Source organism: Acanthopagrus latus, chromosome 14 (assembly GCF_904848185.1).
Source record: "Acanthopagrus latus isolate v.2019 chromosome 14, fAcaLat1.1, whole genome shotgun sequence".
NCBI lineage: Eukaryota > Metazoa > Chordata > Actinopteri > Spariformes > Sparidae > Acanthopagrus > Acanthopagrus latus.
In genome coordinates, this window is record NC_051052.1 from 14044776 (window position 1) to 14059360 (window position 14585).

At 43.1% G+C, this 14585-nt stretch overlaps 1 protein-coding gene across 2 annotated transcripts in view; it reads left to right on the top strand.

Annotated features, from left to right (window-relative positions):
- iqsec3a (IQ motif and Sec7 domain ArfGEF 3a) overlaps positions 1-14329 on the top strand; it is a 104358-nt gene extending 90029 nt beyond the window's left edge. Inside the window, exons 9-14 of one of the 2 annotated variants that reach the window (XM_037122223.1) lie at positions 161-286; positions 1562-1661; positions 2415-2573; positions 5535-5627; positions 6886-6929; positions 10480-14329. In XM_037122223.1, coding sequence (XP_036978118.1) covers positions 161-286; positions 1562-1661; positions 2415-2573; positions 5535-5627; positions 6886-6929; positions 10480-11052 — 1095 coding nt within the window. In that variant the 3' untranslated portion in view covers positions 11053-14329. The remainder of the gene's footprint in view (positions 1-160; positions 287-1561; positions 1662-2414; positions 2574-5534; positions 5628-6885; positions 6930-10479) is intronic. The other variant, XM_037122224.1, reaches the window with a different exon arrangement.
- Positions 14330-14585: the final 256 nt, after the last annotated feature.

The following is a 14585-nucleotide window of genomic DNA, read 5'->3' on the forward strand; positions in this document are numbered from 1 at the left end:
TTTAATGGGTTTCCTGTTAATGCTTCAGTCTCAACTCCAGCCAGAGGTCATCTGTATTAAGGGTCTTACATTTCCACCTCATCTCTTTGTCTTTCATGACTTTGAAGCCTCTCAGTCGCCTCATCTGAGTTATTGAAGCTCTTCCTCTGTTTCTCTGCAGGTTCTCTCCGTCCCTCACCGAAGACTGGTGTGCTGTAGTCGACTTTTTGAGGTGACAGACGTCAACAAGGCCCAAAAACAGGCCGCGCACCAGAGGGAAGTCTTCCTGTTCAATGATCTCATTGTGGTACGTGTACAGAAAGAAAATGAGAAAAGATTCAGTCTGATTTAGTTGTTTTTTTTTAAACCCAACCCCTGAAACAGGCCTTTCTGCATCACACAGCTGAGGCTTTAAAGCTGCTTATTTTTGTTGTGACAGCTACAATGAACCAGCACCTACTTCCACTGTGAGCTCCCCTCTCTTCTTTTATGTTGTTTCGTAACTCAGGGCTCTCCGGCCGTTGCTTTTAATAATAGATAATAGTAAATGCAGTGTTGCAGCAGCAAAAGATCTGTCCTCTACAGAGCACTTTTAAGGGCCGGTAATAAAGTGGTGTTTCACTGGGGCCACAGCTCACAGGAGTTGTTCATTCTGGTCCAAAGTCGTGTAGATTGGAGAATTATCAAAGGGATAATGTTGGCAATAATTAATGTGCTCATTAGGAGCCACATAGGGGTCATCCATCCAAAGTGTTTAACTGCACTCATAATTATGTCAAATGTTGATTTTGTTCCAACTGAACACAGTAAAAGAAGGCTATTCCCCTTCCCTTTTTTTTTAGCTGGAGCATAAAAGTAATTGGTAGCTGCAGGAAAAGGAGGTTAAAAAGGCTGATTTTGATGAAGGAGCCGAAAGAAGTCATCGTCCAATGTCACAGTTGAATGGAGTTCATTTGGCACTTAAAGTGAGCGCTCTGATAAATTCCAGCAAGACGTTTCATCCTGACAGCATTGAAAGCAGGGCAGAAATTGTTTTTGGGCAATTTTAGCGCGAGATTAAACTGATGGGGACTCCTCTCTTCAAATTTGGGCCCCCTGTTCTAGCAGTCTGAACATGTCAAGGAGTGTTTAAAGTGCCAATGTGATGTATTGTTTTAATATGCCCTGCCTGGTAAATTATGGCCCAGAGTAACGCTGCGAAAACAGATTCCCCTCGTCTTCTTTCCGGCTGGAAGGTCACTCAATGAAAAAGCATAACATCTCCAATACATCCTGATAAAGGCACACCAAGGTGTTATTTTTCATACGAATTAGAGCAATGGCGCACTAACTGGAACACTTTGAAGGATGTAGTGTTTGTTAATATTGACTCCATCTGCCCTTTAAATGTATTTTAGATTATCAAATGGCTTATTCCTTCTGAGCTTTCTCTGAGATTTCTTTGTGAAATGGAAATCTCCAGTGACAATCAAAAAGATTTCAGACGTGATGAGAAGACCGAACACACTTTAAATGGGCTCTTCCTTTTATTCAAAAAATGTTACCATAACACTGAATTCTCACCGTTTCCCGTTGTGTGTAGATCTTGAAGCTTTGTCCAAAGAAGAAGAGTTCTGCAGCCTACACTTTCTGCAAAGCCATGGGCCTACTGGGAATGCAGTTTCACCTGTTTGAAAATGAATGTAAGTGAACAGACAAACAGAGGAAAGAACATCCAAGTTGTAGGAGTCATGGCTCTTTGAAAGGGAGGGGGAAAAGATCGGAAAAATACGCACATGGGAGAAGCTGTGCTTTCAAACACCTGTTTTGAAAGAATGTATCTGAACCCAAACCAGCTTTTCCTGAGGCTAACCATTTTTTTTTTTTTTTGCCAAATCCCAACTCAGTATTTTTTTTTCCCAAAACAAACCAAGTATTTTAGTTCCCTCAACCATACCAAGTTGTTTGTCGCCTTAACCTGACCTAGTATTTTGGTTCCTAAAACTAACCAAGTATTTAATTTCCCAAAACTAACAAAGTATTTGTGCCCTAAACCTTACAAAGTTTTTTTTTCCCCTAAACCAAACTAAGTAGTGTTGTTGCCTCCAGTATATAGGAGTTAAGGCGGTATTAGAAAAACATTTCATATTAAACTCTTTTTATTGCTATCAGTTTCTGTTTTTTTATATTCATGTTGCCAGAAATTCACCATCCTGGATTTGTTTGGTCCCATAAATGCATAGTAGTTTCACATTAATTCCGCCTTTGCACTTTTTCAAAACAGTAACTGTACCAAACTCCTCAGCCCACATTGCTGGAGAAAAAGATAATCTCATAAAAATATCTGCAAAAATAGAACAGGGGGAGATTAAAATGCCATTTTCAAAAAAAGTTTTTTCAATTTCTTCCTTTATACTTTTTGTCTAGACAACCCAATGTCCTCTGCTCTCCCCCAGACTATCCTCACGGCATCACCATCCTCTCACCTTTCGGCTCAGACAAGAAGCAGGTTCTTAACTTCTGTGCCCAAAGTGCTGAGGAGCTGCTCAAGTTTCTAGAAGACCTGAAAGAATCGATTGCAGAGGTGTCGGAGATGGAGCAGATACGCATCGAATGTGAGTGTCAGTCCATCTGTAGCTGTTAATCCCCTGATAATACAGTGACAGACCTCACTGCATGTTCATGTCACACAGTTTTGTGCTCGTACTCGCCCATGTCATCTAGGACCTTCTGTACTACATGCACTATCATATCCCACTGTTTTTCCATTTATGACAGTATTTCAAATTGGACACAGGTCATGTCAACAGCGAATTCTGTTTTTATATTGACTATAAGGCCTTATTCCAAACATATCAATGTGATATGAAAACTTTAAATTAAATATGATGCTTCACATTAAAAGTATGTGATAAGATTAGACGGAAAAGTCACTGTTTCGGGGTTTTGAATGCATTGTAGCGAACAGGTTGTCAGCCTGCAGCCTCCACACATTTCTGGTCGGTAGGAGCAACACACCCACTTATTAACAAGCAGGACATGGAGGTCAGTAGATTTTTGGATACGCACAAATCTCACCATGCTGACCTTTTTAAAAAGATTGAATGAAGCAGTCCATACTCCAATTAACAAACTCCATCGGCTTTGCTTTTTAATTGGAGTATGGACTGTGTACATAAACGGAAATATTGGTGAATGTTAATTTTCACTAGGAAAGTAAACAGCTAGGTATAGTTATTTTTTCAGAATAAGGGCAAATAATGAAATATTTTGTGCACGTGTATGTCGTCACTGTTATCCTTGTTAAGCAGAGATTTTTATAATCAACAACAAAGAAAGTATAGACTAGAGGCTACCGAATAATGATGAGAATCATGTTTATATGTCATAAGAAGGTCAAATAATTGTGAATATTTGTTGCAACTGCTTTAAGGATGTGGATTCACTAAATTATGATGTCTGCGTTCTCTATTTGACGCAGGTCTTGTGGCTGCATGTGCGCTCCATATTCTTGCTCTGGCTTGCGTCCATCGTGTTTGTGTGTGTTCCTCCCGTGGCAATGCACCCGGCAGCAAAAGAAAGGGTCGACATCCCATTACATTGCGGGCTGAATCGATAATCTCACATCTTGGGAAGTGGGAGGCTGCAGTGGATTCTCAGATCCTCCATGTGGGAATCAATAGGTCCTCAGATAGTACACATGAGTCAGAAGTCGTCCTCTCCCTCTTGTGTTATTTGCCAACTCGTAGTCAGCATCCCCGTTTGTGTCGGTGCAGAATGACTTTTGCATCTTGTTTCCTTTTGGTGCACTGCAGCTCGAACAGACTGCAGGAGGGCAGCGAACTGGAGGTGAAAAGAGGCCACTGTTCCTAAAAGCAGCCGGGCATCTGCGTTGTTTGGGCCCGTGTGCATGCGAAAGTCTCCAGACAATAACGCACGCACATACGTAGACACACATGGAAAAACCCAGAGTATCCAGAGCCCGGCTCCTGCCAGTGGGCATCAAAGAGAGGCTCCCTGCTGGGATTTGACGCAACCGCATTACCCTTCACAGAGAGGGAGGGCCGGCAGCCCGTGGAGAGCAGGCAACAACATATGGAGACAGGCAGAGGTTGACAGAAGGAAGTTAGTTCTCTCTCTAAAGTGGAGCTAGAGACAGCTACAGCCCACAAAAACACACACAAACCAAAACACACACAGACAGATAAGAAAAACATGCAAACGCACGCACAGCTCTCGCTCTCTCTCAAGACTTTATATAGGAACGAAACTTGGAGCAGGAATGATTGTTGGCTCTCGCGAAGACAAACACATCTTGTGTTTCTCCTCTAAGTGCTTTGTATCGTTGGCACATTAGTAAACATGCCTGCGGCTGACTCACTTGTGTTTGGGCTTTCCCTCTTTGAGATAGGAAGGAGAGATGTCTTTTTATCTGGAGGTGCATTTTCATTTTCATGCATCTGAATGTTCATAATGAGGAAAATCCATAACAGAGTCACTCATTTTAATTCCAACCTACACTGCCTAGAACTTTATAATTAATGTTGCTCCGTCACTTTTTTGTTATGTAATCGCATTGCAACCACAAAAATACCCAACCAAGTATTTTAGTTCCCTTAACCTAACTTAATATTATAGTTACCTAATCCTAACCAAGTACTTTTGTGCTTTAAACATAAACCTGTATTTTGGTTCCCTAAACCTTACCAAGAATTTTTGTTACCTCTTCCCAGCCAAGTATTTTAGTTCACTCAACCTAACTAGATACGTCTGTTTCCCTTAAATTAAGCATCGTCCCCTAAATCTAACCAATTATTTTAGCCACCACATATTAATTTATTGTAACTTCATTGTTCATACATGTTGAATTGAAGGCCTCGCTGTTGAGAAATCTCACATTTCAGCACATTCAGCTTAACCTGCTGTTCACTGACTAAAAGTCTCCGTAGGTTACACTGGAAATAATAGTAAGTAAATAGTAAATAGTAATAGTAAGTGTGTCAGTTGTAAATTATTATCTTTTTTTGCCTATAATTAGTGCCAAAATGCAGTGTACTTTAAAGGAAACTTCTAGCTAATGAACATTATCAGGAAATTGTTAGCAAAATACAGAATAAAGTGGTGCTGCTCTTTATTTTTAGATGAATCTGACCCATTTTCCAGGAGACAAACTACAAAACAGGATATTTTCTGTTCATTTTGCCAGATTGTTTTGTGATACTTGCACCAAAACAAATGGGACACAGTGTACCGCACCTTTGAGGTCTCACCTGGTGGTTTCTCCGGTGCAAAATTAGAATGCAGCGCAGCGTTGGCGATGGAACAACATTTAGTCATCATGATTGGAAATGACATGCAATTACCATCAGTTGTGAAGTTTAATTAGAGAGATGGAGAGTCGTGTTTCCAGCTTAGAGAAGAGAGTGGGAGGGGAAGGCGACAGCAGCGAGTGTGTGTACGTTATGTTTTCTGAAATATATTCGAAATAACCCACCTACCTCTACCTGTGTCGGCCTGTTTTGCTCTCTGCCGCGATGATTACGATGATGATCATTTTTGTCCTCCGTTCTCTGCAGGGGAGCTGGAGAAGCAGCAGGGAGCCAAGACTCACTCGGTAAAGAACAACGGTACACAGCTCGAGCTGCGCGGCAAACAGGGCTCCCCATCAGGTGTGTGTGTGTGTGTGTGTGTGCGTGTGTGTGTGTGTGTGTGCGCTCTGATGCTTTTTAATTTTTAAAGCCCACTGTGGAGACCTTTTCCTCCGTTTGCATTAATTTACCTGCTGTCGAGATAAACTTGAGCCACTGCTGGTTTTATAAATCGGATCAATTGGAAAAAGAAGGAAATGTTACGCTTTAAGAAGAAGGTGCGACTTGTAGCATGAGATACATTTTGATTACTAAGGATTTATAAAAAACTGTAAATAATTAAATGATAACAGCAGAAATTCACAATCTAATATCTTCATAATTTTTTAAACAAGGTTAAACTAATATCACACAAAAGCAAGCTTTTCGTTTGTAACTGGCTGGTTTGTAACTTTAGTCCAAGTGAACTCAAGGAATTGGTTTAAAACTGTCACACATAGAAACATTGGCGCTCACCAAGTGATGATACGCGAAGAGGAAATGGAAATAAAGGAACAATATTGTTCTTGCTCTTTTATCCCAGGTTTATAACCCCAGCATAATGCAGTGTGATACAGATTATGTAATATCAGACCGTTGTTTCGCTCAGACACAATCCCTGTTTGATGTTTAGCAGTGCCTACTGTAGAAAACGCAGATTGGAGTAATGCTTTAGTGTGAGTGTATTCACTTCATAAGTTTTACATGTGTGAAGCTATGTCTTAGAACTTGAATAAAGAGCAGGATGCAAACACTAATATAATCTACAGCTGCGCTACGTTAGCGTTACTACTTGGGTGGACAGGCTCATGTTTGCGGCTTGTGTGAGACCAAATAGACACATTCTTTTTTTGCCATTCTGCTTTCTCAAACCTAACAGGCCTGTTAAGTTGCTTGCCGTGTACGTAAAAAAGATGTTGGTGGTGAAGTCAACTACAACTACAGCAAAGGTGCATTTTGACAGGAAACATCCAAACAGAGCCATAAATCCTGTCATGTGTCCCGCTAACAGCTAGCAAAAGCTAAAGATTATGCTGTAGACAAAACTGACCGTTTTCATTTCCCTTAATTTTGGGCTGGGAAATATGGAATTTAAAAAAAGATCCTGCCACTTTATGAAGCTCTTATCACTCTCATGCACTTTATCTTGAAATAAATGGGGTGATAAGAGTTTTAGGTCAAAGTGTATTTCTTGCCCCTAAAAAAAATGTAAAAAGCATTTAAAAGCTAGAATACTGTTTAACACAGGCATTTTGCGGCCACCTTTGTCCCTCTTCCCTCCATGTTTTCCTCTGTCCAGGAAACCAGGAGATAGATGAAAGAAGTGGACACAATGCAGTAGAGGTAAGTGCTTAGTGTTAGGGCCATGTCCCAAACAACAGGTAAGTCAGCCAGTCAGTGTTTCATTATCAAGGTACCGCAGGATGAGATAGATCGAGATAAAAAAAAGAATCAGGACTAGTCGTATCTTCTTAGAGGCTAGAGGCGTCAAGCGGGAGTGAGTGAAGAGTGGATGAGAGAACGAGTGCTAGAGCGCTGCGGGCATGCGAGGTAACCCAACCAAACAAAATATTAGATAAAAAGGACATCTTTGCCGTTCAGGGGGAAAATTAAGAACATCACAGTTCTTGGTTTCCTAGTCACAGAAAATGCATCAGACTCACAAGGCTTGGATATCATCTGCCAGCCTAAAAAAGGAATAGGTTGTAATTAGTTTCACGAGCTCAGGCGAAAAAATGACGACTCCTTCAGGGCCTTTAAAGGAAACATGAGGAGGCAGCCGTTGCTAAAAGTAGCGGAGGACGAGTGTGGAGTGCAAATACATGGTGTGTGTGTGTGTGTGTGCTCACATGCAGCACTGAGACCTGAGACCTTAATTAACACGGTAACATGCAGGCGGATAAATTTAACGCTCATTTGACCTGGAGTCGACACCTCCTCGCCCTCCTTCCAGAGACCTCCGGGGGAAACTTCCCGTGCGAACATTTCGTGTGAGCCAGAGAGCGAGCTGAACTACAGTACCCATGGGGCTTTGCAATTACAATCCAAGAGGCGGCGGATGACCTTTCCCAGTCCCTTTCTGTGGTGTTGGAGATGAGAAGGCGAAAGCAAGGGGTTCAACTCGACGCGTAGTGGCTGTTTAAGTACACACAGGTCGCTGGCACGCCGAGCTGCGCCGTAAATCTTTACATACATTCAGCACAGCACAAAAATACAATGTTTTTGTTTGCACACAAGCTCTGTCTCGCCTGCTCCCCTTTGGGTTCTGATAATAGGGAGTTATGATCAGGTCAGTCTTCATGGTTGTCTGAGCTACCTTCACCAGCCGTCGTCCTCTCCGCCTGCGGTAAATGTCAGTGGCTGGTGGGGAGCCGTTAGCTGTCGAAACACATTTATCTCAGGAACCAGGGAGGGTCAGGCCAAGAATCCTGCTCATACTATAAGGCTCGAATAGAGAGATGACAGAAGCCCACAGCGGGCGTTTAATCAGAGTTTGATAGAGGAAGGTGTCGACATTTTTGCAGTCCTCCTCGGAGAAACAAGCTTGTCTTTGCTCCAGTCTCAAAGTGGCTAAAGACAGCCAAGGGTGTAATTTACGAGTGTGGGCTGTTTGTCCGACGTGACGAGCAAACGCTCAAAAAAAAAAAAAAAAAAGCCAACAGACACAAAGAGAGCCGTCCTCGCTGAGGTAAACAGAGACGGCTGTTAGTGTTTCACCCTTTCAAAGCTCTGCCAGCTTCTCCTCAGGTGCAGCCAATCCAGCTAACAAGCCGCCCGGTCCGTCCACTTCCGCCGCCGCCGCACAGGGCCGAGACACCACACGGAGAGGGAGGCGTCGCAACGAGAGAGGCGAAGCGGCATCAGCTGGCTGCTGCCAAATCTAATCCTGTAGACATAACGACTGCGATGCGCTTGAATAAAAGATGTCAGACTTGAGCACAGCGAGTTTGAGACGCCTGCGAATCAAGAAAGCTCTGTCGACGATCACAACGTTACGCGCTGTGGCATCCGCGTCTGAATGATGGTCTTGTCTCGGAGTGATAGTTGACAGAGTGTTTATTTTATCATACAGTATCTCTATCACCTTAGAAGCACAAAGAGTATTTTATGCAAATATTCATGAATGACGTTTATGCTTGTGAATTTTAGCAGCCAAACAAGCCAGTCGGTCCTTACCTGATGTAACAGTGGAGTTCACTTTATCGCCATCGCTGAATTCATTTTGATCGCTGTGGAGCAAACGAGTTCCTCCTGCTCATAAATCTTTACTTTCGAAAGGCCCCGAAAAAGTCAAAGAAATCCCTCATTCTTTATCTCGAGTGCTCCGGAGCTCATTGAAGCTCCACCCTTACGTATATATGTGCTCAAGTCTTGGAGGAGAAACAGTGGCGGGCAGATAGAACAGGAGCAAATGTTAATGGAGTTCCTTCACGTCGGCTCCCGTCACAGAAAGCTGCCGTGAGCTCTCTCTTACCTCAGGTACTTCACATTAAGGGTCCATTATGCTGCAGGTGAATTACTGATGACCTTGTTCGACGCAGTCGCCATTTTTTTGGTCGGGAGCTCTTTTCTGATTGGAGCGCTTACAGCCGATAAAAACATTTTAACTTTCACTGAGAAGTTTATCTTGTGTGGCAGAGAAAGTTAACAACGGAAATGAAGAAGCTTTTACATTCCTGACTGTCTGGGCTCTGATGTGTTTTTAGGGGCATTAAGATGACAAGATGATTACTCAGCACCGTTAATAAGACTTAAAGACTGCTGTTGGCTCGAATGTTGTTTGAAATCATGACGAAAAGCATGATGTAGTGGAGAATATAGAAATTATTAGAAGTTATAGAAATTAGAGTATAGAAATGGAGTGTTGGCAGGTCATAATCCACTTGGAGGTTTCGAAGGAACTTTTAACTGGTTGTCAAAGTCTCAATTTAATGTGGCCGCAAGACCATTAGCGAGAAGATGGCTTATTTCTATATAATTATTATAGTTACTCTTAATGCCTGTTGCCGGGTTGAATTCCATCTTATCTGGGTCGCATCATTCAAACAAACATTTCAAGGAGACGTCGTCAGCAAAAAGTAGCAGATCTGTTTTGAATTTTTGAATTAGACACATTGGTTTTTCGTTTTTTTGTTTGTTTTTTTAGGCATTTTTGTAGCCATTCGTTTGTGAAAAAAAATGATAATAGTGTGCCTGATAGTGTGTTTTTAGCATACGGCATGCATTCTGTGACCTGCAGACGTGACATAGCAGAGAGAGGCAGCTGTTAGGGAAGGAAGTTGACGGCGGAGAGTAGAGAGTTGATGTAAAATGTGACATGTGGAGGTTTGCATTCTGATGAGTGTTGCCTGTGGACGTCTGTGGTTGTCAGTCTGCTCACCTCCTCTCCTCCTCTTCTTCCACCTCTCCCTCTTCTTCGTATGACCTCCGTCTTATGTTCTGGTTTACCCCCCCTACACTCCTCCCCCCCCCCCTTCAAAAATCTCCCTCGTGTCCGCTGTCCCCATAGCGCCACACAGTGGTTTGGAAGGGAGACACAGGGGCCCTCAGTGTCGCCTTTGGAACCACCGGGCCCCTTCCGCAACCAAATTTTTCTTATCCCACATTCCCCCACCACTGTCCTCACACCGGTGTTCCCAGCATCCGAGCTACACTGACCCCATGCAGGGGTGGAGGGAGGGGAGTGTGCGGCAGTCACGATGATCTTACACCTCCACCGAAACCCAACACCTAAGCCCCCACGCATGCCCTGTGTGTGTGTGCTGTGCATTCACCACCCCCACCCCCTAAAAAATATAAATAAAAAAAAAACAAAAAGAGGGCTTGACGGATTGTAGAGGAGGACCAGTTTTATAACATTTGATGCTGTTCTCTTGGCTGTTTTCTAAACTAGGTGTCAATTCACAACAGGCTTCAGACGTACCAGCTCAGCAGCAGCACGGCTCGGAGTCCCGAGAGCGTGGCCCTTCTTAACCACCGGGGGGAGCTGCTTTTCCAGCAGGGCCCCCAGGGGCTAACCCAGGGGCCGGTGCCTCCAGCTCAGCACCCTCAGCTGCAGTCAGCGGCAAGCACCCCAGCCCACCACCTCCACCTCCAGCAGCACCACCAGCCCGCCGTCAGCATGGCTGACCTGCAGCCCGAGACACTCATCCAGTGTCAGCAGATCGTCAAGGTCATCATGCTGGACAACAGCGGCCACGGGCGCATGGAGGCCTTCCTCAGCCAGACGCCCACACACCACCACTACCAGCACCACCACCACCACCACCACCACAGCCACCACCAGCTCAGCCAGTCGGCCATGTCCACCCCGGTCCGCTCGCCGGACGGCTCCCATGGCAACGACGGCCACCAGCCCCCGCTGCCTCCTCCACCTCCGCCTTACAACCACCCGCACCAGTATATACCCCCGGACCCCCGCCTCAGCCTACACCGGACCCCAAGTGGCTCTCGGAGCATGGTGTAAATATATTAGTATTCCCTCCCCTTGAAACACACACTTTCACACACACACACATACACACACATATACACACTCCCACACTATTTAAAAAGTACATAATGTACATATATACATACAGAAAGAGCTATAATGAAAAAAAATGAAATCTCACTTATATGCATATATTTAAGGAAAAAAAAACAAGAAACAAAAAGAAAATCAAGGTTTTAAAAGAGATACGGAGGAATGAAGTGCATATATAAAAGTTTTACTTGATTCCACATGTATTTTGAAATATTATGTAGTTTTAACAAATTTCTATAACTTTTTGTCAGTTTTAACTCTTGCTAGAGAAAAAAAAAAAAACACAGATATTCCGTTTTCTGGATGGATCCAGATTGTAGTTCCAGTGTTCACCACCACCACCACCACCACCAAACAACAACAACAACAGAAATACATGAATTCCTCAAACTTTCTTTAGTTTTTGGACCGTGATGGATGGACAAGGACCTTCCTTCCAGCTTCTGTTTCGCTTCTCTCATCCCAGACCTCATGCCTACTGTGCTGTATGTGCGCGTGCCTGCACAGTTGACACTTAACTGAAGAAAAAACACAAAGGAAAAAAAAAAAAACGTGTGCCAAAATACATACGCTTCCAGTAAACACTGACTCCTTTGCACTTGACTAAACGCTAGGGCTCGAAGAAAAAGAAAGAAACAAAAAAACAAAAAAAAACTCCTTCCTTTTGCTTTGAGAAAATAGTCCTTTCACGCTTCTCCCTCAAGGAGCACAGAAAAAAATGAATCGCAAAAACTGATATTTCATAAAAAAACAAAAAAAAAAACAAAAAGAAAATATTTCCCTGTTTGTGCTCTTTGCTGATTTATTTATGTGATGGAGAGCCTTCTCTCTCTCCGTCTCTGCTCCCCTGGATTAAAACAAAACAAAAAAAAAACCACCCCGACATCCTCCGATAAGCTGTGTTTGTCATGCGCTCCTCCGTTGTGCTGTGGCTCTCTATCACCTAAAAACACTCTCGCTCAGTCGTCGCTCTCCATAGATCATCCTACGGCGGAGGATGACAGGAAACAAAGGCGATCACGTGGATTGCTCGCCAAAAACCAAAAAAAAAGTCAGCCCAGGATGGTCGTGTTGATTGTCGTTTTGTCTTCATACCACATGTATCCGCTGAAGTTTGTTTTTACTTTGAATTGAGCCGCTCTCGGACTATTAGGTCTCACGTGTGATATATGTGCACCGCTGTCATCTTGTTGTGTATGATCTTCGCCTTTTCAGGATATTTTCCATGAAGACTGCTTCTGCTGCAAAGTCGAGATCTGTGTCTATTTTCAGTTGCGTGAAAATGTTCCACCACTTGTGTGTGTGTGTTTTCCCCCGTCGAGTCCGACCTCGACACATCCCAGACACTGTCTCTCCATGTCGGTACGACTCCCAGGTTCGGTTTGGGCTCCCTGTGACTGTGGTCCTCCTCCCTTCCTAACCTTTCAGTCTGACATTTTCAACAAAAAACACTACACACAGCTTACATTGCAAATGCTGGCATTAATGTGTTTTTTTTTGTTTGTTTGCAATGTCGGCTGCTTTAAATAAGAATGGGACAAAAAGAATGCATTATCTTATCTGCTTCTCTGTCACCCCAGCCTGGACTGTAAATACCACATCCAAGCAGTGTCGGGGGGGAACAAGGACAAGCGAAGCTACCTTTAGCCCTCCTTCAAAATGCTATTGCCCTGCCACGCGTCCTTCACTCTGAAATAGGTCAGCCCCGGCCTCGACTGCGTCCATCTTTAAAACATAAGCCCCACCAGGTACTGCGGAATGGATGTTCGGTTAACTCCGCTTCCCATCTGACCCCCATCTGTCCAATTTGTTGATTTATAATCACGGAGGCACCGCGGGGAGGTCTCTATCTCATCTCTTCTGTCTTTTTTCCACTCGCGACTTCACCCAGCGGAAAGACCGAGATTACAGAAAAAAAAAGGCTGTTGTTTTGGCAGAGATGATGAGAGTGTGTGTCTGTGTGTGTGTGTGTGTGTGTTTGTGTGTGTGTGTGTGCGTGTGGCCAGCTCACAGTAGCGTCCTGACTTTCCCCCCAAACAAATCCCACCTCTCTCTTTTTTTTTTTTTTGTCATTACTTCACGAGAAGAATCAGCGCTTGCGAGATGAAGGCATTACATTTTTTAAAGGTGCAGTACGCCGTTTTGGGGAAGAAGTTTTGAGATCACTAAATAAACAAACTCTCCTCGTTTTCATGACTGAATGAACAAACTGACCTAGTGTTATTTACTTTGTTTACATCTGGCGGACCCTGCCACCTTTCTAGCTTCAAACATTGTTCGTATTGTCCTCTGAGAACAGCTTGTTTATGATTTTTTTTATTATTAGTTTGTATTATGACCTCATTAATATTGTTTCTTCTCCCAAACTACGTCCTGCGCCTTTAAAAAAATGTTTTACCTGGACATAAACAGACCTCTGCTCTCTACACTGCTGGGTGATGATTGTACGACTGCTCATTTATTTGTTCGATCTGAATATTATTATGTAGTCCTCCCCTGTGCATGGCGTCAGTTTGGAGGCCGATTGAACTCCAATTCCCCCCTAAAAAAGTCTTGAATTTGTTTGTGCATGACTGAATAAGCTGCGAGCGCACCAGTGGGAGACGAAGAAGACAGAATTTTTTTTTTTTTTTTGTTATGCTATGAAAGAGTTCGTAATGGAATGGAAAAACAATGAAACATTTATGACAGCAAACAGCCCTTCAGACAGTCAAAGTGAGCCCTCTACTTTGCCAAACAGTGGCCATCTTTGTTCCCCCATGTCTTTCACTACCCTTTTGTCTATGGTCATGCAGATTTTCCTACTTTGGGTGTTAAGACATGCTGCGTGTGCAATAAATGTGAATACGAGGCACACTTGAAATCACGAGTTCATGTTTGAGAGAAAGCAAATGTAGCATTTCGAGAGTGCAGCATATGATGTGGGAGTCGAACTTTCTTAAAGAAACTGAAAAAAAAAAAAAAAAAAAAAAGGGCTCTGCCATACCAGCGCACTGCTTCATGAATGACATGTGGATCTTTTGTCTGGCTCTTCAACACTGTGTTTGCTCATACTAGTTTAAAAAATATATTACAAAAAAGTGGACATATTTAGGGAAAGACAGGTGGGAAACTGAGTGTAACATGAACCATCACCTCCCTCAGTTGGCTTTGAACCCGTCTCTACCAGTCTCTGCAGTATATCAACATGCTATTAAAGATGATTTAAGTCTATTCACCACAATGAGTTGCTTTGGTTCTTTGGATTCAGTGACTTGATTCTTTTGAAACTTCTGAGCCGCCGTCAGTGTGGAGCTGCTGTGGGAATATAGTTCATATATCACGCTGCATTTTACCATTCATTACATCATGAAGTTAACATTTAAACTTTACACTATAAGACACTTGATTGTAGATGCTTTAAAACATTAATAAAAGACGTATTTATTGTCGTTTATAACAGGATTCAAACACATTTATTGAGTTTAACCCAT